Source organism: Anolis sagrei, chromosome 6, assembly GCF_037176765.1.
Source record: "Anolis sagrei isolate rAnoSag1 chromosome 6, rAnoSag1.mat, whole genome shotgun sequence".
NCBI lineage: Eukaryota > Metazoa > Chordata > Lepidosauria > Squamata > Dactyloidae > Anolis > Anolis sagrei.
The window spans coordinates 56,868,595-56,893,511 of record NC_090026.1 but is presented as its reverse complement, the minus strand read 5'-3'; the positions used below and the strand labels follow the sequence as shown (position 1 = coordinate 56,893,511).

Sequence of the window (24,917 nt, the reverse complement as noted above, 5' to 3'; positions counted from 1 at the left end):
TTCCTCTCTTCCGAGAGGGAAGATGCCCTGAGACAGGCATGTCCCCAGATACTAGTTGCCATTGCAAAGAATCTGCCTGCTGCATCTGCAGTGTGTGCAGTCATATCCTTCTGTGCTTTTGCAAGGGCTAATGCCTCTTGATGAAAAGCTTTAGTTAAAGGATGGTGTTCAGGAGGGAGTGAAGTGATATAAGAGTTCATCTTATTCCACAGATACATGTGATAAGAAGCCATATAGGCTCCATAGTGGGCCAAGCGGGCAACAAAGCCACTGCCAAGATGCACCTTTTCCCCCATGGCTTCAATCTTCCTGTCTTCTTTATCAGTCGGTGTAGAGTGCATCCTGCGAGAGTGCTTGCCACGTGTAACATCAGTCACAACTGGGTCAGCCTTGGGTGTACGTGCCACCCACTAGACTGATGTCAAATCAACCCAATATCTAGCATCTACATGCTTGGAGACTGCTGCCACTGCCATGGGAGAAGTGTCTGGTGTTTTTGTCAACTGGAGACGGTAAGGCAGGAAAGGTAACACAGAAGCTTTGGGCAGATGTTGCTGCTGCTCCTCAGATGGATACAATGGGTCTTGAACAGTTTGTAGTGCAACAGGCGCTGGCAAATCCAAGGCCTTTATCATCCTTATCATTAAGGCAGAAAAGGTACCATCATCTGTAGGAGCAGGATCTGGAGGAGCACTCTCTTTTGGGGCACTTGCAGCGGAATTTGACGTCTTGTTTGACTCAGCCTCTGAGATTTTTCCCTGGTGATGCAGGACAGGCCCTGCAGGCAGTTGGGCAATTTCATTATAAGGATGTGAGGTCTTGTGCTGCACCGGCATGGCAAGACCATGAACAGGGATGGCATCAAGGGTAATCTTGAGGCCCAAAACAATACATTCTGCCTCCTGGAGAGCCATGGCCATATGGATCCTCACAAGGATGCCTGGCGTGGTAGTAAAGATCATCTCAGTAATAGTACCTTGACGATGTATGTGAGCCACAAGAAGGCTGGTAACACAGCAGGCTCTAGGACCTCCAGGAGAGGTAGGCCGAGCACCTCCAGGAAGCACCTCCAGGAGAGGTAGGTCGAGAAGCCCAAGCCTGCTCTGAAACCACAGAGCATGGTGAAAGGGAGCATGGAGGCAATACCTGTTCAGGCTGGGGGGGGGGGGGCGTTGGTAAGGAGATAAGTTACCGATGTAAACTGTGTTTCCTCTGTTGGGCACTGACTTTCTGCAGCCTCCAAAAGTGGCGTGGCAGGGGCAGAGCCTTCTGGAACCAGTACTGGGTAGGTTATATTCCCCTGGAGGGAGCTTGGTCATGCCCAAGCTCTCCCATCACCACCCCTATCTCTGGGAAGGCTGTCCAGCTTGAGAGGTAGAAGGTGGGGCTTCTGAGGAGGGCCCATGCAAGGACATGGAAGCCTCTTACGGCCGCTGCTGAAGCTCCATGGAGGCAGCCATGCTGGAGCCTTCAATTTCTTTCCTCTCCTGGACAGCTGTGCCCGAAGGTAAAGGTGCCCTAAGAGACTGAGTGGCAGCACTTATGTGCTTCCTCTGCCGGTGCCGAGGCAGGCGAATGGGAGGAGGGTGGCAGAAGGCTAGGCAGGGAGGGTGTAGGCTCCAAGGGCAGGAGAGCTTTCTCACACAAAAGAATTTTGATAAGCATTTGGTGGCTTTTCCTTGTCTGAGGAGGGAAAGAACAGCAAACAGTACAGGTCTCTATAGAATGGGATTCCCCCAGACACAAAAGACACATTAAAAGCCCATCTGAGGCAGGGAGACTAGCACTGCAGGAAGTGGGAAAAAGGAACTAAGGCTACAGCCCCACCCATGCTTTATATGCTTCCTGGGAGAACAGGTGGGGCATAGCCACCTGTGGTTAGAGAACTTGTTAGAAGATTCCAACCTGCCCTGCATGTGTGGTGATTACTACCATATGTATGCATTTCATAGGGACAAGGAAGCAAGAAACACACAGAGGAGCAACAAAGGTAACAAAATATAAAAGGAATTCACATAACACATTTTTTCAAAATTATAGAAAGAAGGAAGTTAGAAATGACTCTATGGGGTACATTTCTATTCAACAGGATATTACTTCAAATATATATTTTAGCCTTTGAAACAGTGTTTTATCACTTCCGATTAAAATAGCAAAGAAGTGAATAGATTATTGGATAAAACATTCAAATCTTTCATGGCGGAAGGGCCATATAAGCACATTAAGTGCTGAGATAAGCAAAGTCCAGCTTATTTTATTCATCCCTCTTCACAAAGCAGCTCAGTGCAATGATATAAAATTTCAACAGCTTTGATGATTTAAAAGATCCCAATGATTTCAAAGGAGTTATATGATTAGAACTACATAGTGGAAGTGAATAGAAAATTCCTGCTTGGATATTTCCACAACTTTCAGTTCAGAACAGGAGTCCACAGCATTTCACAATCCAAAATGGCAGAACAATATCAATTGGTGCAAGTGATGAGACCAGACCATGCTGCTGACTCAGACTATATTAAACTCTACAAAAAATACCAACTGTTTGTAGGGACAGATGCTGCTATACTGTTTTGCATTGCTAGCTTCCTTTTATTATAGCTAATATTTTAAGGCTTTTATTCAGAAAAGAAGAATATTGGCAAGTATATTTGTTTAGGAAGATTTCTTTAGTAATCTTTATGTCCTTGGCATGAGTGGAGAAAGTTAGTCATGGAGTCATACTGCAGAACCTGGAGATTTCTAGACATAACATTACTGATTTATCAAAAACAAGTCATGCCAGACTAATCTGATCTCTTTTTTCGATAGAGTTACAAGCTGGGTAGATGCGGGGAATGCCGTGGATGTAGCGTACCTGGATTTCAGTAAGGCCTTCAACAAGGTCCCCCATGACCTTCTGGCAAGGAAACTAGTCCAATGTAGGCTAGGCAAAACTACGGTGAGGTGGATCTGTCATTGGTTAAATGGACGAACCCAGAGGGTGCTCACCAATGCTTCCTCTTCATCCTGGAAAGAAGTGACGAGCAGAGTGCCGCAGGGTTCCGTCCTGGGCCCGGTCCTGTTCAACATCTTTATTAATGACTTAGATGAAGGATTAGAAGGCAGGATCATCAAGTTTGCAGACGACACCAAATTGGGAGGGATAGCCAATACTCCAGAGGACAGGAGCAGGATTCAAAACGATCTTGACAGATTAGAGAGATGGGCCAAAATTAACAAAATGAAGTTCAACAGTGACAAATGCAAGATACTCCACTTTGGCAGGAAAAACAAAATGCAAAGATACAGAATGGGGGATGCCTGGCTCGAAAGCAGTACGTGTGAAAAAGATCTTGGAGTCCTCGTGGACAACAAGTTAAACATGAGCCAACAATGTGATGTGGCGGCAAAAAAAGCCAATGGGATTTTGGCCTGCATCAATAGGAGCATAGTGTCTAGATCTAGGGAAGTCATGCTACCCCTCTATTCCGCTTTGGTTAGACCACACCTGGAATATTGTGTCCAATTCTGGGCACTACAATTCAAGAGAGATATTGACAAGCTGGAATGTGTCCAGAGGAGAGCGACTAAAATGATAAAAGGTCTGGAAAACAAGCCCTATGAGGAGCAGCTTAAGGAGCTGGGCATGTTTAGCCTGAAGAAGAGAAGGCTGAGAGGAGATATGATAGCCATGTATAAAAATATGTGAGAGGAAGCCACAGGGAGGAGGGAGCAAGCTTGTTTTCTGCTTCCCTGGAGACTAGGACGCGGAACAATGGCTTCAAATTACAAGAGAGGAGATTCCATCTGAACATGAGGAAGAACTTCCTGACTGTGAGAGCCGTTCAGCAGTGGAACTCTCTGCCCCGGAGTGTGGTGGAGTCTCCTTCTTTGGAAGCTTTTAAACAGAGGCTGGATGGCCATCTGTCAGGGGTGATTTGAATGCAATATTCCTGCTTCTTGGCAGGGGGTTGGACTGGATGGCCCATGAGGTCTCTTCCAACTCTTTGATTCTATGATTCTAATCAAACCCATGAAATCCTCAAAAATCAAAGCTGCAAATATGGAGGGATGATTTTAGCTTGAAATTCCATAGTTTTCTTTAACTGTTTTTCTGTAAGCAGGAACATGTACACTCTTAAGCTCTTGAAAGTATCGGAGAGTTTTCTGATTTGGCATAAGCCCAGGCAATCAACATTCTGCAGGTCTAATTTCTTGTAAAGATCTTTAAGCGAAATGGGAAAAAAATTATCCTGAACTTCATGCAGCACGGAAGATTATGCATACAGTATATTCAAACAAGTGTGCTTTGGGTAATTAGGCTCATCACTAAAAGTATATCACTGTGCTCCCTAACATCCAAGTCTGGGGAGACTTTGCTAGAGTATTGTTTAAGAAAGGATGATGAATTAAAGTTTGCACAACACTATTCCTTTTACTGACATATTAATGGGTGCTACATTTCTTATTGCTGTTCCAAACAGCATCACAGGGATTCCTATGGTATCCCCAGGCTCTCAAACCAGCTCAATGAACCCATTAAACATGCCTGACGAGTGCTGTCTTGCTATACAGTCCTGCTGAAATTAACACAGCTGACATTGTGTAGAAAAGTTTAATATAATTGACAGCAGTTTAATTATTCTTAAACATTGTTGTCAAAAGGGGCTAATAAAAAAAGAAATTACAGTGAATGTGGACATTAACAAGCCCTGTCTGTATCTGACTGTCAACTGCCCCTTCTGAGCCAAAGGCACAATTAAGAAAATGCAGACATGAAAGAATCAAAGTGATTCCTCCATCCCTAGGGTTGAATCTATTCAAATTTAAAGCTGCTAATAATTACAGCTAAGCTTGGTTGTTACATACAGAAACTGCTTCAGATTTGATGCAAGAATTGTAGATCATGGTGGGCAAAGTGTGGCCCTCCAAATATTGAATTAAATGCCCCAGTGTTTATTATCACTGGTTGTGTTAGCAAGGACTAATGAGAGCTGCAGTACAGCAATAACTAGAGGACCTTACTTTTGCCATATCTGTGCATCTTATTTAAACAAATTTCATTTGTTTCTATTTTTATTTTTTGTTACCAATGGAATTGCAATAGTCTAAACTGTAAGGGCATCTGAAACTCTTTAGACTGCCAGTTTATGAACAATGAGAAAAAGAGTAATATCAACAGAAGAAACTATGAATATTAGCCAAAACCCTCCAAATAAAATACCAGACATTGATAAAAGGGTGTGTGTGTGTGTGTGTGTTGGGGGGGGGGGGGGGTCCTTCACTATTTCTCCATAGTGTCAAGCAGATATAAGACATTTCTATAAAAATAACAGAGAAGGGGCCAGAAATCATTATCACACCCACTATTATCACAGGAATGATCTGATACAAAGTATAGTCTTAAATAAAAACATTTCTTTTGCATTATATTTGGAAATAATCTGGAAGTAAACATTTGAGCACCTTGTCTTAAATGTTTTACGGTTTGACGAAAATGACAACGAGATCCAATAGCTAATTGACAAGAAAAGGAAAGCCTCCCAAACATGGCAGAGAGACATCAATAGTGCTGCTAAGAAAAAGATCTACACCAGCGCAAAAGTTGAGTTCCAAAGAAGGACAAGAGAACTCAAGAACATCTGGTGGACAAAGAAGGCTGAAGAAACCCAACACCTGGCGGATACCCATGATGCCCAGGGATTTTTCAAAGCCACAAAGGTCATCTACATACAGACATACAGCCTCTCCGCTCATCAGCTGGAACCAAACTCCTGAAGGACCAAAAATCAATTGCACTACGTTGGAAAGAACACTACCAAAGCCTCCTGAACTGCAGCTCCAATGTGGCCGAATAGGTTCTCTCACAAATCCCACAACAACAAACCAGGGATGAGCTTGCAGCACTGCCTAGTTTGGAAGAAGTCAGCAATGCCATCAGCGAACAAAAAAATAACAAGGCCAGCAAACCTGATGGGATCCCTGCTGAAATCTTTAAAGAGGGTGGACCTGAGCTGACACAACAACTCCACCAGCTCATAGAAAAAGTGTGGGTGACCGAGAAAATCCCAGCAGATTTCAAGGATGCCACCATCATCACCCTCTTCAAAAAGGGGGAAAGAACAGACTACGAAAACTATCAAGGTATCTCCATTCTAACCTCCGCTGGGAAAATCCTCGCAAGAATCCTTGCAAATTGCTTTCTAAATCTCTCAGAAGACACCCTCCCAGAATCCCAGAACGACTTCTGCCCCTCCAGAGGAACAGTGGACATGATCTTCACTGCACGTCAGCTCCAAGAAAAATGCAGGGAACAAAATCAACCTCTGTACATGACATTCATTGACCTTGCAAAGGCATTGGACACAGTGAATCGCAGCGCTCTGTGGACCATCCTCCAAAAAATCGGGTGCCCTAACAAATTTGTGAACATCCTGAGGCTCCTCCATGATGACATGATGGCAACAGTTTTGGACAACAATGGCTCCCAAAGTGACCCATTAGGGTGGAATCAGGTGTGAAACAGGGATGTGATATTGCCCCAACTTTATTATCCATTTTCATCACTATGATACTTCACCTTGTTGATGGGAAGCTTCCCAGTGGAGTGGAAATCATCTATCGGACAGATGACAAGCTGTTTAACCTCAGCAGACTGAAAGCCAAAACCAAGGTTACAATAACATCTGTTATAGAACTCCAGTATGCTGATGACAACATCATCTGTGCGCATTGAGAAGAAGATCTACAAGTCACTCTAAACACCTTCGCAGGAGCATACAAGAAGCTCGGTCTGTCATTGAACATCAAGAAAACCAAGGTGCTGTTCCAGCAGACACCAGCCAACCCCTCTCCAATGCCAGTGATACAGCTTAATGGTGTAACATTAGAAAATGTTGATCATTTCCGCTACCTTGGCAGCCACTTCTCCACCAAAGTCAACATCAACACCGAAATACAACACCGCCTGATCTCTGTGAGTGCAGCATTTTTCCGAATGAAGCAGAGAGTGTTTGAGGACCGGGACATTCATAGGGGATACCAAGGTGCTTGTCTATAAAGCTATTGTCCTCCCAACACTGCTATATGCCTGCAAAACGTGGACTGTCTACAGGCGTCACATGCAACTCCTGGAACGATTCCTGCAAATCTCTTGGGAAGACAGGAGGACAAACGTCAGCGTGCTGGAAGAAGCAAAGACCACCAGCATTGAAGTGATGGTCCTCCGCCATCAACTCCGCTGGACCGGCCATGTTGTCCGGATGCCCAACCACCATCTCCCAAAGCAGTTGCTCTACTCCGAACTCAAGAACGGAAAACGGAACGTTGGTGGACAGAAAAAGAGATTTAAAGATGGGCTCAAAGCCAACCTTAAAAACTCTGGCATAGACACTGAGTACTGGGAAGCCCTGGCCCTTGACCGCTCCAGCTGGAGGTCAGCTGTGACCAGCAGTGCTGCAGAATTTGAAGAGGCACGAATGGAGGGTGAAAGAGAGAAATGTGCCAAGAGGAAGGCACATCAAGCCAACCCTGACTGAGACCGCCTCCCACCTGGAAACCAATGCCCTCATTGTGGGAGAAGATGCAGGTCAAGAATAGGGCTCCACAACCACCTAACGAACCCACCCCCAGAACACCGAACTTGGAAGACCATCATCCTCGGACTACAAGGGATCGCCTAAGTAAGTAAGTAAGTAGTAACAAAAATTGTGTGCTATTCTTGCAAATTGCCAGAGATACCTGTAGAAAGGTGATATCTCATGTAGGAAGTTTTTCATGAACTAGTGGCTTTTCATAAACCCTTCACGAGCTAATGTCAATTAGATAGGAAAGTGGGTAACTTTGACTCCATCCAAATAAGAATACTGTATGACTGACTAGAGAAATATACAGTAGCCCAAGGTGATTGCCTGAAGGATGAAAATACTTCCAGCTATTGAGAATTATTCATAGCTTCATATAAAAGAGCTGAGAAGAGGAATTCTGAATGAACACATAGCAGGATTTACAAAGTAAGTGGTCTTGGAGGTAACTTTCTAATAATAGTTTGCTAGATGTCTTTGACAAGGTGACAGTGCAATTTCTCCCTGCATTTAATATTAATTGGAAATCTACCTCAGGTCAAGAAAGAGCTCTTGGCATCCCAAGACCCAATATTCCCACCACACTAATTTCAGGCAAAGTCTAGCAATGTGAAATTGATGTTAGCATTTCCCCAACAGAGCAGACTTCCCCAACCTGGTATCCTCAGGATATTTTGAACTATTACTTTCAGCCCCTGGCAACAATGAGAGAGGGTGAGGATTCAAGTCCAAAACATCTGGAGGACATGAAGTTGGAGCTGTTTGTCCTAGAGGTATGCTGGCTACAAACCAAAAACACTTGCCAGGCTGTAAGTTGCAGTGGATTCAGGAAGACTGACTTCTGACAAAATGTTCATACAACTGCATGATCATTAATGAAATAAAAGGATGAAAGAAACAAAATACCATATGAGCAAAGTTGGCTCTAAGCCTTAAAAAGCAGTACAAGCCATGGCAAATCATTTGCATAATTATACTTTAGTTACAATTTGCTTACTCCTCCTCCAGCTATAATCAGCATTTAAGGAAGAGCCAATTTAGTATAATTGTTTCCCCTGTCCTCTCCGGCCGACATGCCACTTCCCCTATAATTACTACACCATCTTCAAATTCTGCCACAAATCCACCCAATCAAGAATCACAATGAATGGGGTTACATCAACCGATACATACTACCCTATTTGATTACATCATAAACCCCCCCCCCCCCCTAAAGTGAAAATACAGGCAAAGCTTCCTAGCAAAAATCTGACTGACAACTCTAGAATAATTAGCAAATGCCTTTGGGCCTTTTAATAGCAAGAGCAAATATACATGCTATGGGAAGCAGAACATGAAAATAACAAGTCACAGAATAATTACTTTGTTGTAGTCACAGTACAACCAGCTCTCTGTACCCATAGAATCTGTATTCATGGATTCAACAATCAACATATTGAGGTTAAAAACATGCCTCCAAATTGCAAACCTGGGCTTAGCCATTTTCGATAAGTGATACAATTACTATGCCAGTGTATATTAAGGTGCTGGTGTTGGCCTACAAAGCCCTAAACGGTTCCGGCCCAAAATACTTTTCTGACCGCATCTCGGCCTATGAGCCCACGAGGACCTTGAGATCGTCTGGGGAGGCCCTTCTCTCGATCCCGCCTGCCTCACAGGCACGCCTGGCGGGGACGAGGGATAGGGCCTTCTCAGTGGTGGCCCCCCGGCTGTGGAGCACCCTCCCTGTAGACATCAGACAGGCGCCCTCCCTTATGACATTCCGCAAAAGACTAAAGACATGGGTATTTGAGAAGGCGTTTGACTAAGTGCTACAACAATTGGCAATGATGACTGGAACGGAATATGGATAACCAGATTGGTTTATGATTCTACGATGAGATGGCGCGGATGATTTAGTGTAATTGTATTTTGATAGTTATGTTGATATTATTGTTGTGATATTCCCCTATTGTAAACTGTTTTTATATGTTGTACACCGCCGTGAGTCGCCCTAGGGCTGAGAACGGCGGTCAACAAATGCAGTAAATAATAAATAAATAAATAAATAAATATCCATAGGGGTCTTGGAATCAAAGCCCAGTGGATATCAAAAGCCTACTTCAGTTAGTAAACCTACAAATCAACTATGACTTAAAGAAAGATACTATACATTTTTTTAGCATGGTTTATTCAAAGGAAGTTTGCCACCATCATACTGTGAGGCTGAGTAAGTGTGACTCACTAAAGGTCTATGAATACTATGCCAAGATGAAGCAAATCCTAATGCAACACTCCAACCACTGAACAATGCTGTCTTCAAATAATAGCTTATTGACAATTCATTTATTTCTGGCAATAACTAAAGAAGAACTAAAGGTCCTTTCAGACAGCCTCAAAATCTGGGATAAAGAGGTGAGACAAAACATTGCGGTACCTGAAACACAAGTTGTCTGTCCTGGCAAATAGTCCTCTGGTGTCCTGAAAGGTTTGTTTGTAGTGAGTTTTAGAAATCCGCAAAATGGACAGAGGAAATCCGCCAGAAGTTTTTTTTTAATTAGCACTCTGGGATGCGCTGTACCTCATAAGTGCTGATGCAGATATACAGGGTGAGGCAGCATAACTTGTAGGGTCCTTGGACAGTTCACATAAACACGGGATTTCAAAAAACCCCATAGAAAAAAATCACAAGGGGCCAAATCTGGAGAGCGGGTCGGCCACTCCAAATCTGCTCGAAAAGTAGGCCTCAACATCAAAAGAATGCTCTTCACTGTTCCAATGCACGATGGCGACTGAACTGTGTCAGGACAAAACTTTATATTCCCGCCTCTCGAACGAGACCACTAGCGCTCCGCTACGTCTTCAACCGACTGAATGGTGCGCATTTAAAAAAAGGAAGTTATGCTGCCTCACCCTGTACAAATGTGCACATGAGCAGATTTCTTGTCATTATCTCTCCTCACCCTTCTACTGCCTTTACATTTGCCTACTTAAACCCCACTTGCCTGCCATGCTGGTACCCACTATGTAAATTCAAGCTCTGTTTAATTTCATAAATATGAGAACAAAGAAACGGTTTATAGAGTTCTCATGGAAATTGCTCTCTATATGGTAGGGCTTCTATGTGGAGAAGGTGGTGAAATGCTAACAGGGGATAGGGAAAAGGCAAAGCTACTCAGTACCTTCTTTACCTCAGTCTTCTCCAAAAAGCAGATTGGTGTTCAACCTGAGCAATACCTGAGGTAAAAGGGGAAATGCAACCCAAAATAGATAAGAAGTAGTCCAGGAATACCTGACTACTCTAAATTAATTCAAGACTCCAGGACCAGATGAACTACATCCAAGAGTATAGAAGGAACTAGCAGAAATCATTTCAGAAACACTGGCAATAATCTTTGAGAATTCTTGGAGAGCAGGGGAAGTCCCAGCACATTGGAGGAGGACAAAAGTTATCCCTATCTTCAAGAGGGGAAAAAGAGGACCCAAACAATTACCATTCAGTCAACCTGACATCAATACCAGGAAAGATTCTGGAGCAGATCATTAAGGAGGCAGCTTGCAATCACTTTGAAAGAAATGCCGTAACCACTAAAAGTCAGCATGGATTTTTTCAAAAACAAGTAATGAAAGACTAATCTTATCTCTGTTTTGATGGAGTTACAAGCTTGGTAGATGTGGGGAATGCTGTAGATGTAACATATCTTTATTTTAGCAAGTCCTTCAACAAGGTCCCCCCGTGACCCTTCTTGCAAGCAAACTAGTCAAATTTGGACTAGGCAATGCTAATATTAGGTGTATCTCTAATTGTTTAAGTGACTTAATCCAAATGATGCTCACCAATGGTTGCACTTCATCCTGGAATGAAGTGACTAGTGGAGTGCTGCAGGGTTCAGTCAACTTTGAATAATTGGTATGCCAGTATTCCTTCATGTGACACTTTGGGCATATCCTGATGATTAAATAATGCTGATATTATGATATTATTATGATATTATTATATTATTATGATATTATTACGATATTATGATTGAGCATGGTGTAAGAGTTTTGTTTGCATTCCCAGACTTTTCCCTGCACTGCAATGCCACCCACCAGATACCATCTTTCAATTGCTGTTGGGAACCTGGAGTGGGGAGGCAGGAAAATGTTTGGCTACATCTCCATAGCTAGAGGTAGACCAAGAATATCTTCTGGCAAGGTCTGTTGGCATCATGCATAGATCAGGACATATTATATTCTTGGTTCATCTGACTATAAAGTGCTTCTCTGATTTGTATGACCACCATCAACTAAATGGCCATGGAGGACTATTGCGGGACAACAGTGAGTCCTGGGAGGGTTTTGGTTATTACAGGTCCCTTGTACACTGATCATTTAATGCATTGTGGAGCTAGCTCCAAACTATAGTGGCCAGACAACAAACTCCCACAAAAATACATTAAAAAAACTCTTAATGTGCATCAGTGTTCTGTATATAATCACCATCTGGGCCTCAAACTGGTTCCAGGAGTTCTTTATGTAATAATTTTCACATCAAAACCAATACTGGTTTAGAACTACATTACATGGTCAGTTTAGTGGGGCTGCAGATAATAAAAGAGACCCAAAGATATATGCAAAGATAGACTTATACCTGTACCTTTGGATGCCAACCAATATATATTGACATACAACATAGCTATGAACCTTCTACATACCACGATGTGGAGGTGTATCCCATTGTTCAATGGGGCAAAAAAGAAGAATCTTTTTTTTTTTTTGGACATCTGAGTTATACTAGTTGAAGTTAGGATGGAGCTGATCAGGAAGGGAGCCCGGACACTCGACATAGGAACTCTTAGGATATGTAACTTCTCCGGTCTTCTGACTGCTTGAGATATTCTGGCACTTCAAATTAACTATTTTGGCTGAACTGACAACATTTCAGTTATTTTTAATTTAGAGATGCAAATTATATACAGTTTCAACACAGGCAATAGTGCAGTAACTGAACAGGCTGGAGGAAACGGATAATTCTGTGAATTTCAAATGCTATGGAAAATGTCTAATTAGAGTTCATTACGAAATTTGTGTCGTGATGTTTACAATTGCACATTGTCCTCCGAGTCATTTTTGTTTTAATTGGAAAAATACAACTAACATAAGAACAATTGATAATGTTCCATTCATATTGCTCTTTCCATGCATACTGTTTTCCATGCAAAAGGTGTTCTTCCATGTTACCAACTCCCAGTAGAACAATTAATGCAGACTTTTTTATCTGTTAAACTTGACCTGTTTCTTTACACTGTACCCCTGGGTGCAATCTTCCTCCCATTACTCACATGAATAGGCTGCGTGCTCTCCAGACTAGCAGAATTTTATCTCAAACATATACAGGGAGAGGAGAAAACCAGATACAAAGCTCCCGAACTTGCCCACTCCGAATATTAAGCAACATTTTAAAAATACAAAAATAAAATTGTAATAAGTTCCCCAACCAAGTGTTTTCACCCATTATATCCACCATCTCTCATGTTAAGCAGCATTTCAGTTATAATGCTTTGAATATTTTAATAGCCTTAATATATATATATAAAAAACGATAATGAAAACCGAAATTTCATATGTTATCCTGAAGTGTAATGCTTTCTCTCCCACAGGAGTGAATGATATCCACTTCCCTTAATGGGCCAGAGTATTAGCAGATACTTAGAAATGGATGGAATTAATTAGCCCCTCGGTGAATATGTTTTTTTTTAAATAACACTTGACTGTTTTAACCCAACTTTGGGAAAAAAACATATTTATTGTCATGTTTGTTACATAGACCACTGAATAGGATTCAGAACTGTACAGAAGTGACCTGATCATAGATCTCTCTAGTGGGCAACATAAGTGAGGGGATGTATTGTCGAAGGCTTTCATGGCTGGAATCACTAGTTTCTTGTGGGGTTTTTCGGGCTATAGAGCCATGTTCTAGAGGCATTTCTCCTGACGTTTCGCCTGCATCTATGGCAAGCATCCTCAGAGGTTGTGAGGTCCTCATTTCTGGGGACACATCATTGCTCAGGCACATAACAAATTAATTTTGGTTCAATTTCTGATGAGTACTAATTATGAGCTTGCAGGAGCATCCAGGTTTTAAGTAAGACTCATACAACATTTTCTCTTTGTAAGAGGAGACACAAAAAAGAGAGAAGTCAGAAAGGGGTTTTGCCACAGCATTAAGTGCTTCCTACATTGTTCTTGTTGGGATTGCAGCTAAACATAAAAAAAACCAAGATTATGACAACAAGAATGATTGACAACTGGGAAATAGAGGGAGAAAATGTGGAGGTAGTGGCAGACTTTGTATTTCTAGGTGCAAAGATTACTGCATACGCAGACTGCAGCCAGACATACCTGTTTCAACAGGCTTTTAATGTTTGATATTGTTGTTTTTAAATTGTTAAATTGCTTTTAAATTTTGTTAGATTTTAGCCATTCTTGTAAGCCGCTCCGAGCCCCAGTGGAGTGGCGGCATATAAGTTTAAATAATAAATAAATAAATAAATAAATAAATAAATAAATAAAAGTCAGGAGAAGCTTACTTCTTGGGAGGAGAGCAATGTCCAATTTCGATAAAATAGTGAAGAGACATCATACTGGCAACAAAGATCTGCATAGTAAAAGCAATGGTATTCCCTGTAGTCACCTACGGATGTGAGAGCAGGACTATAGGGAAGGTCGAGCGAAGGAAGATAGATGCTTTTGAACTGTGGTGCTGGAGGAAAGTTCTGAGAGTGCCTTGAACAACCAGAAGATCCAGCCAGTCCATACTTCAAGAAATAAAGTCCGACTGCATATTGGAGGGAAGGATAGTAGAAGCAAAGATGAAGTACTTTGGCCACATCATGAGAAGAAAAGAAAGCTTAGAGAAAACAATGATGCTGGGGGAAATGGAAGGAAAAAGGAAGAGGGGCCGACCAAGGGCAAGATGGATGGATGGCATCCTTGAAGTGACTGGCTTGACCTTGAAGGAGCTGGGGGTGGTGACGGCCGACAGGGAGCTCTGGCGTGGGTTGGTCCATGAGGTCACAAAGAGTTGGAAACAACTGAACGAATGAACAACAACATTGCTCTTGATTCAGAAAGGGGTCAGAGGAGGAAAGGCAGGGCTGTAGCAAAGGAGGAGGGGGGATTAGCAGTTCAATACCGGGGGGGGGGGGTTTACTCATGAATTTTAACTGGTTAACCAAATACCCATGCTAAGTCTATGAGAAGCAACTGCAAGCACTATCTCAAGCAAATTTTGACAATTTATTCACACGGTCATTACTTGCAGCAATAGCCAATATAGTGAAAGTAACCAAGTTGGCCCACCCGTAACTGACAGGCAAAGCCTAAGGCATTGGAGGGGGAGGAGCGGTTGAAGGCATGCATAAAGAAGACCAGACTTGGTGGGGGCAGTTGACAGGGAAGGAGCTGCAGGCTATTTAAGGCTGCTTTGCCCCCTGCTGTGCTCTTTGCTTCAGCATGAGGTAGGAGGCAGGTTCCTAATGGGGAATTGGGCCTTTCCCTCCTTGCTCCCCCCTCCTTCCAGATAGTAGGGTTCCCATTGCTATGCCAATATATAGATCATTTTCAACTCTTAAATGTTTGAAAACATACATAAGATGAACAATGGGGCAAGAAAGACTGACTAGACTTGCACTCTTCTGTGTCCACCGAAGTTTATCAGTGGAGCCTGATTTCTGTCAAAGTTTATTGACACAGTTTTCAAGTGTTTTCAACAGATAGTTTTTTGTAACTATAAATTACCGATTAACAGTCATTTTCAGTTATTTTAAGACTTGAAACTTTGTAACTAAAATAGAAAATTGATTTAATTAAGTCTATATAAAATATAGAATTAATCATACTATTTAAATTATTTTCTGTTATGGATGATTCATTAAAAAAAAGGTTCAACCCCCTCCCCCCACCCACCCCCAATATCTCCCAAATGTTTATGCCACCACTAACCTGACACAGCCCATGGCACAGACACTATAATCTGAGATCCAGTAACTGAGCTATTGATTGTGAGCCCAGTGTAGTCAACAGGACTGGTATTTTTAGCTTTTGTTATGAAGACCTGCAGCACTTTCACTTGTGTGATTAATTAAGAAGCCTCTGAAAATAGAAATCTCACTAACAGGTCCCTAAAGTAGCAGCAATTCATTGCCAGATATCACACAACGGAAAGTGAGAAGTCATGTTATAAAAAGACAAAAAATAACCCTGTTTGTTCAGTAAGCACAATGTAGTCACCTTCAAAATGTAAAAATTACTTGATTACATTTCTTTTGTTTTCTGGGCAGTGCCAGAATTTGCTGGGCCATGTTCCTGCACCTCCAAGTGCACTGTAGACAAGAGAATGCATTGCACTCAATGTTTTTAGGCAAGACAGACGGAAATTGCTGCCATAGGTTTATGAGGATGTGATATTTGCATTATTAAAATAACCTCTATAAAAATGAAAAAGAAAAAGAATCCCTGACCTGGCAAGATGTGAGAACTCTACTTTATATCTTCCTTTCCAAGCAAATATTATTAATAAGCAAATTTCCACCTGCACTGTGTGGTCAGCATGATCTCTGTAAATTTTACAGAGAGTGATACACCATGCTTGCAAAACACCTTTGCTCAAGACTAAACTGAAGTTTGGGTTATATTCCAAGTGCTGGGGGTAGAGCAAAGCATAGACCCTGAAATGTCTGGGCAGCCCTAAATGTTTGACACTGCCCCAACAATATCATCTCTTGGGTTGTTATAGGGTTTTTTGGAGGCTATATGGCCATGGTCTAGAGGCATTCTCTCTTGACGTTTCACCTGCATCTATGGCAAGCATCCTCAGAGGTAGTGAGGTCTGTTGGAAGTAGGAAAATGGGTTTATATATCTGTGGAATGACCAGGGTGGGACAAAGGACTTTTGTCTGCTGGAGCTAGGTCCCACTTTGTCCCACCCTGGTCATTCCACAGATATATAAACCCATTTTCCTACTTCCAACAGACCTTACTACCTCTGAGGATGCTTGCCATTGATGCAGGCAAAACGTCAGGAGAGATGTCTGCAAACAAGCTGTTACTGCTATATAAATGTTTAAGCCCCTTAAGAGATACAGTGGAAAACAAGCAATAACAAGAAATGAACGTCGAAGGGCAGAGTTAGAAAGTTCAGAACCATTCACACAGGTTTGTGCTATGCTTGTCTCCTTATTACTTGGCATACAGTAAAATGTACATGCACACAGAAGCAACAGATAGTTTGAAATGCTCAACCTGTATGTCTGTGTGTATGTACAGGATTGGCCAAAAGTCACAAAAATGTCTGATGTTTTACTAACTTTTTGAAAATGTTTTTTGAAAAGATTTTATACATAACTCAACTTATTACGCAAAGTAAGCATTTGCAGTATAGTTCATTTTGCCCAGGGGCACTCTTGAAGCGCTCTTGGGGGAGAAATATGCGAGCTGTACTTACTGGGATGTATAGTTCACCTACAATCAAAGAGCATTCTGAACTCCACCAATGATGGAATTGAACCAAATATGGCACACAGAACTCCCACAACGAACAGAAAATATATATCAATGTATTGTCGAAGGCTTTCATGGCTGGAATCACTAGGTTCTTGTAGGTTTTTTCGGGCTATAGGGCCATGTTCTAGAGGCATTTCTTCTGGTGTTTCGCCTGCATCTATGGCAAGCATCCTCAGAGGTAGTGAGGAAAAAACCTACAAGAACCTATATATCAATGCTTTTTTTGGGGGGGGGGCAAAATACTGTTTGCTTACCGTTGAAAATTACCTAGGGCTGCCTCAGATAATATGTAATATACTGTAATGTTATTTCTCATATATGATGCTATGGTACAGTAATGGACTTAAAAACAACAAATAAAGGAGTTATTAAACACTGAAACCCCGTTGTGATTTTTGGACCTTCTGAATGTGTGGAAAAATGACAGCTGCATAGTGAGATGGAATGAATACCACTGTGCCATCAAGTTGTAAGACTAAATGTATAATTGGATCCTACTCTGTGTATGAATGAACAATATTTATTAGACTTGGTTGATCCAAAAAAAAAAAAGAAGAAGGTTCAAAACTTGTTTCGGATGTAGGGGGTGCTGGTGGTTCGATTCGGAATTGAATTCTGAATTTTTCTGAAAAAAATTTGGAACTTTCCAGAATTTCTGAAACACTTCGTTAATGGAGGACATGACTACGCAATAGTGTCTTTTTAGGCAACACAGAGCAAACAAAGAAAAAAACAAGTAGCCTTGAGAGTTTTAGGGGCCTTTTGAGCTGATTTCACCAGTTAGGGAAATATAGGCAGAAAAGTATGGGATTTCTAGTGTCTTCTTAGACAACTCACAGCAAACAAAGAAAACAAACAGCCCTGCCCTTTTTGCCTTGGAAGTTGATTTCACTACTTTGGGAAGGAGAGCTTGTGTTCAAAGGGTGGCTTGAATTGATGGGAGATCTAGTTCTTTGGGGGCAATGTGCAACACAAACTAAAAAACACTGAGGCCAGAGAGACCAGCTACAACGTTGGCTTTTAAAAATGTTGGAGTGAGTGCTTTGCTCCTTCCACCCACACCACTCACCCACACACTACCCTCGTGGTACCCACCTGACCCAAACCCCAACAGCAACAACACACAAATGGCAAGGCAGGCTGCCCACTGCCCAGCCAGCCAGCCAGGCAGCCAAGCATGGCTGGCAACAGCCCTTTTCCCAGCCCTTCTTCCTTTCTGCTCGCATGCTTGCCCACCGTGCTCTTCTTCCAACCTCCCTTCAACACAACCTCCCTTGCCTTAGTCTTTGTCTTTGTCTTTCCCTTCTCCCTTCCCGACTCTGAATGAGACTCTGAGGCATGTGCTCCCCTTTATATACAGCAATGGCTGCCAGTGCTGAAATTCCTCCCCTCCCCAAAACTTCTCCCCTGATTGGCTGGGAGGGGAGGAAAGGAGCCTCCCAGCCTCCTATCAGGCTAGAGGGCTCAAAATAGGCTAAATCATTTCCGACTCACTTAACAAAAATGGCGGAAAAAGCTTTGGAAGGGCAAAGGGACTTCCGGGTTTTTTAAATGCTTCGAAATCGCTTCAAAAAGGTAACTTAAATAAATTATTACAAATAATGAGTAATCCAATGCGGCTCTATCCATGCCTAATATTTATGTTTCAAGTACATAATACAAGTACGGGGAGCGTCCGATCCTTACCTTGACAGGTGTTGTTCTTCTCTTCATACCCTGGCTTACACATGCATTTTCCAATTGGCACCAGCCACTCTCCCTCAGCACTGCAGTGCATCCTGGGGGGTTCATCTGTCACTGAGTGATTCACACATGACCCTAAGACTTCCAGCAGCTGGGAAGAATCTGCTCCCGTAATGGTGTCGGGAAAGATGGCCAGGTTCCGAACCACCACAGGGCACTTCTTGTAATACACCCGCACAGACACCAGTGCAATGCATGCCCCCACATCCTGGAAAGCAAGGTAAAATCCCTTTTTGGTCAGAGGCCCAACATCCCTCACTTCTGTGTTCAGCTTCATGACCCTGTCGCCGAGGTCTAACTCTGTAAAACTCTCATCAGCTGCAATGGTATCAATCTTGATGTATTGGTTTTCTTTCACATTCCTCCCATCTTTGTCATCTGTTTCAAAGTAGTACATATTAAATGTCTCTTTGCAAGTCCCAAGACCTCCAGGAAGGCTGTTACAGTCCCTAAGGGTAAATTTCAGTTCAATGAAGATCCGTGATGCTCCACTGTTGGAGATCCAATTGGTGAGGAGCCAGTTGTTCTGACTCTGTTCCATTACTCTACATACTTGATAGGTATGGATTGGAGCATAGTTTTCATCGACCTCGCCAATTTCTTCCCACTAAAAAATGGAGAAGGAGAGAAAGAATAAAATAAGACCACAGTTTTTAAATAAACAACAGGTTGTGAATGCTAACAGTTATAGGTTTAAAAAACTGGCAGACCTCATTAACAAAATATTCAACTAGGTAGGAGAAGCCAGCCCAGTACCCTTAGGCAGAAAAATCACTATGCTTGTATATTCTGATATCCCCCTCTTGTTCTATCAGTCCTGTTTATTACCATTGCCTCATACATTCCAGACTTAAGCCTTAACACTGGAAGAGATTTAATATATCAATCAAAATGCCTTGTTACCTGGATTCTTCAATTTGAAGAATTTTTTTGAAAAGCAAATGTATGTAACAGCACACAGAGAAGCAGGAGAAATCTAATTTTGTCCTCTTCAGCAACCCACAGGTGGCTAATGTTTGAAGTTGCCTGTAGACACCAGGACTACTGCATTGCTACCATGAGAATCCCTTTATTTTTTACTACTTTAGTGATAAGTTCAAAACAAAATCCCTTATTTCTTCATTAAACAACAATAAATTATTACAATTTCACAGTTAGATATTCCCTGCATATTAAGGAATAAACTGCACAGTTATGCATTGTAGATAACTAAGGTAAGAAAAACAGTCTCGTAGCATCGTAAAGTTTAACCGATTTATGCAGCAAAGCTTTTGCCTATGCAAGGTGCATCTATTTAGTAATTTCCTCTCATGCAAGTTGGTCACATCAATTTCAATTTTGTTTTGTTTTAGTCTGCTTAGCTGGAATGAATTCTTCCAATTCCATTCTGCCAATACCATTCCTTTCTATCAGTTCACATCATAAATAGTAACACAATACCCTAGTGATGAGAGATAAGCTTCCCAACAGGTAGAATGGGAATGCCTTTGGATGATCTTTGCAGCCAACAGTTCTCACAAACACTAAAGCCATGAGATATTGACAAGCTGGAATGTGTCCAGAGGAGGGCGATTAAAATGATCAAGGGTCTGGAGAACAAGCCCTATGAGGAGCGGCTTAGGGAACTGGGCATGTTTAGCCTGAAGAAAAGAAGGCTGAGAGGAGATATGATAGCCATGTATAAATATGTGAGAGGAAGCCACAGGGAGGAGGGAGCAAGCTTGTTTTCTGCTTCCTTGAAGACTAGGACACGGAACAATGGCTTCAAACTACAAGAGAGGAGATTCCATCTGAATATTAGGAAGAACTTCCTGACTGTGAGAGCCGTTCAGCAGTGGAACTCTCTGCCCCAGAGTGTGGTGGAGGCTCCTTCTTTGGAAGCTTTTAAGCAGAGGCTGGATGGCCATTTGTCAGGGGTGATTTGAATGCAATATTCCTGCTTCTTGGCAAGGGGTTGGCCTGGATGGCCCATGAGGTCTCTTCCAACTCTTTGATTCTATGATTCTATATGAAGAGAGTTTCCTGCTAGCTATCACTCAGTATTCTTTTCACTTGCTCTGTTACCACCACCTCCTGCAAATTAGAATCATAGAATCATTGAATCAAAGAGTTGGAAGTGACCTCATGGGCCGTCCAGTCCAACCCCCTGCCAAGAAGCCATCCAGCATCTGTCAGGGGTGATTTGAATGCAATATTCCTGCTTCTTGGCAGGGGGTTGGACTGGACGGCCCATGAGGTCTCTTCCAACTCTTTGATTCACATAACTGCATCTAGAAACAGCAGCATACTGGTTGATATACACCAGGGGTCCTCAAACTAAGGCCCAGGGCCGGATATGGCCCTCCAAGGTCATTTACCAGGCCCTCGCTCAGAGTCAGCCTAAGTCTGAAACAACTTTAAAGCACACAACAACAACAATCCTATCTCATCAACTAAAAGCAGGCCCACACTTCTCATGGAAATACTAATAAGTTTATATTTGTTAAAATTGTTCTTCATTTTAATTATTGTACTGTTTTAAAGTGTTTTTTTGCACTACAAATAAGATATGTACAGTGTGCACAGGAATTCATTCATTTTTTTTTCAAATGATAATCTGGCCTTCCAACAGTTTGGAGGACTGGCACCTGGCCCTCTGTTTAAAAAGTTTGAGGACCCCTTATATACACATATTGACCTATGATAGCATCATTTGGGGGATATTAGGGATGGCCATGCGGGAATGCTATATGCAGTCCAATTTGGATAAAGTTAATGATAGCAAATACCATGATCACTTTGCATTTGGGCAACATTTTATAATGTTCAAACTAATTCACTTCCTTTACCTTTTAACTCTTGCCTCTTACACAGATCACTACAACTGGCTAAATATCACAGTTGTAGGGGGAGATGAGCTCAATGTGAAATTGGTTGTCTTAATCTCTATGTCTCGGGTGGAAAAGAACACCAGCCCATATGCCCCTGTCCCATTTAAAGTCCTACCATGCTTTCTTTTATCAGAAAAAGGGAGAGCTACCATCCATTGGTGATGCCATTTATGAGATATCCCACTCCTTCCTGCAGAAGGGTAGAAGGAGGGGGCATATCCCAGTCAGGGTAGCCTGAAAGTGTTTTGCTTCTCTTTCCTCTTCACTGTGTAGGAAAGTGGGAAGAGGTGCAAAGTCTGGTATCCATCCAAATGCCAAATAGAAAAGCTCTACTGGGGGGACTAGATGGGGATCTGAGGACAGATAGCACAGGCAAGATGTCTGATCATCATCCCACAGAAGGCCACAGGTCAAAGCCACCAAGCCAAAATGGTTTCCCAATCATGCTTTAAAAGGGTTGAGTGGATCCATGACAGAAATTGGGGTTTAACTGTGGGATTTCCTGATCAATTGTGACAAAACTGAAAAAGGGAAAAAAAAGGAGATGTTCATGCTTGCCAAGTTAGGCATGCAAGGACAGAATATGTTGTTCATTCGTTCAGTCATTTCCGACTCTTCGTGACCTCATGGACCAGCCCATGCCAGAGCTCCCTGTCGGCCATCACCACCCCCAGCTCCCTCAATGTCAATCCAGTCACTTCAAGGATGCCATCCATCCACCTTGCCCTTGGTCAGCCCCTCTTCCTTTTTCCTTCCTTTTTCCTCGACATAATTGTCTTCTCTAAGCTTTCCTTTCTTCTCATGATGTCACCAAAGTACTTCATTTTTGCCTCTACTATCCTTCTCTCCAATGAGCAGCCGGGCTTTATTTCCTGAAGTATGGACTGGTTGGATCTTCTCGCAGTCCAAGGCACTCTCAGAACTTTCCTCCAACACCACAGTTCAAAAGCATCTATCTTCCATCGCTCAGCCTTCCCTATGGTCCAGCTCTCACATCCGTAGGTGACTACGGGGAATACCATTGCTTTTACTATGCGGATCTTGATTGCCAGTGTGATGAATATGCAGCTGCTGAATTCTATCTGCTTGCATTTTAAAGAAAAGGGAACTGTTTCATAATTGAATTAGCAAATAGCCATTTGGAAGCTGCTCCCAATCAATTTAGTGTCATCGTTTCAAATGTTCCTGACATGCGGTGTTATTTTTTAAAAAGAGAGAGAGAATATGCAGGCAAACCAAATCATTTACCAAATTGTTAAAATAGACAATATAGAATGGTAAGAGATCATTCTGTTGCCATCTTCTCTCCCTTCAATCCACTACCCAACTAGTCATTTATCTCGGTCCTTCTTTTCCTGCCCCCTATTAATTTCCTCTGAAGATTAACATTACTCCTGGTACATGCAGAGACAGCTATATTAATTTCCAATTACATTAACGAATTGCATCAGGAGAGGAAATTGAGAGGAGAGGAGAGAAAGAAAGGGGAAGCATTTGGCTAGACTTCCAGTGGAATGGCAAGGCAAATCACTAATAGGTTGTGCAGCACAGAAGTATTTTTATGGGAGGCAGCCTCCACCCATCCCTACATGCTGCAAATTGGCTTATATCTTTACTATTTAATTGGTTATCATTACTCAATTTATCAGTTAAATGTGTTAAATGATATATTTTCTTATTAATTTTTTTAATCTAGTTAGTTTGGGTTATTTTATAATTATATTTAGATGTTATTCATTTACTGTTTATGATTTGATGTTTTGTTATGTCTTGTTGGCATTGAAAGTTTGCCATTTTTCCTGTTATACACTGCCCTGTGTCCCCTCGGGAAGATAGGGTGGGATAAAAATAAAGTGTTATTTTTATTAGCCTTAATTTAATAATTGATGGGCTAAAATTAAGTATTATTATTAATACCACAGTTATTCATCCGCCGATGCCCACTACATCACTTCACCCATTTAGTCTAGGGGATTCAGTGATGATTAAAGATTGGAAGCTTGAACCGCTGGGCCCAAAATGGAAAGATCCGCTCACTGTTCTTCTCTCCACCCCTACAACTGTGAAAGTGGAAGGAATACAGGGGTGGATCCATTGCATGAGAGTAAAGAGGGCTCCTCCTGAGATAAGAAATATAATTCTTTCTTATCTAAAAGATAAGACCAGTGTGGCCGTTGCTCAAGCAAGTCCAGGTCAGTGCTAGGTATATGGAGTTCCAGTAAGTTTCCATCTTAGCTGTTTGCATGCATAGAGAGCCAATAAGAACACAATGAACAAGACCAAGACAATGGAAAAGACAAAATGTTAACACCAATCAAAACTGTGCTGTTTGATCTGCTGTAAAATGATAAAAGATCGCGGCCCCATTTTTGGGTGTGACAGTTCTGCTTCAAGCCAACTGTCCGCTATTTGCTGGCCGGCAAATAATGCCTTCTTCACTTGACTCAACTCGTATGTGTCATCCATCCTCGCACTACCCCCTTGAGAGCAGAAAAGGAAACCTTTGAGAGCATGCAGAGTTCCCCTTCACCAGGATTCAAAAGGATATTGCTGTTGAGATCAAAACCGAAATCACAATGAATCATAGAATCATAGAATCAAAGAGTTGGAAGAGACCTCATGGGCCATCCAGTCCAACCCCCTGCCAAGAAGCAGGAATATTGCATTCAAATCACCCCTGACAAATGGCCATCCAGCCTCTGCTTAAAAGCTTCCAAAGAAGGAGCCTCCACCACACTCTGGGGCAGAGTGCTACAACTGTTTAATGCAATGCTACAACTGTTTAATGTGAAAGGACCACATTTCTGCTCAACCTGAATGAGGAAGAACATCAAGGCTTTTGTCCACTCCAGTCATTTTGCTAGAAACAAACCTATTCCAACCTTTCAATGTTTTTAACCAATTAATGAATTTGTAGGTGATGACTGACACACCCATTTTAAGCTGACCTTTTTTTTTCTGTTCCTGATAGAAATGCGATTTCTGCTGCACACAAAACACTTTAGAAATGAAGGTCTGTAACGCAGTAGTGAGATGGAGCAATGCTGTGCCTGTTTAATGCAACAAAGGTAGGAAAGAAATTCATGATTTTATTTCATAGAGGAAAAATGTGTTTGCCACACCATCCAGTTCACAAACATCTTTTTATATTGCAATGCTCCACCAAAAGACTAAAGTTCTTTCTTGTTGCAAGGACATGTACAGAAAGACAGTACAG

At 42.1% G+C, this 24,917-nt stretch overlaps 1 protein-coding gene across 5 annotated transcripts in view; it reads right to left on the bottom strand.

Moving 5' to 3' along the window:
* The window catches only part of EPHA5 (EPH receptor A5), a 339,685-nt gene that overhangs the window by 220,507 nt on the left and 94,261 nt on the right, over window positions 1–24,917 (bottom strand). For all 5 annotated transcript variants that reach the window (XM_060781405.2, XM_060781401.2, XM_060781402.2 and 2 more), the window contains exon 3: window positions 18,774–19,437. In XM_060781405.2, coding sequence (XP_060637388.1) covers window positions 18,774–19,437 — 664 coding nt within the window. The remainder of the gene's footprint in view (window positions 1–18,773; window positions 19,438–24,917) is intronic.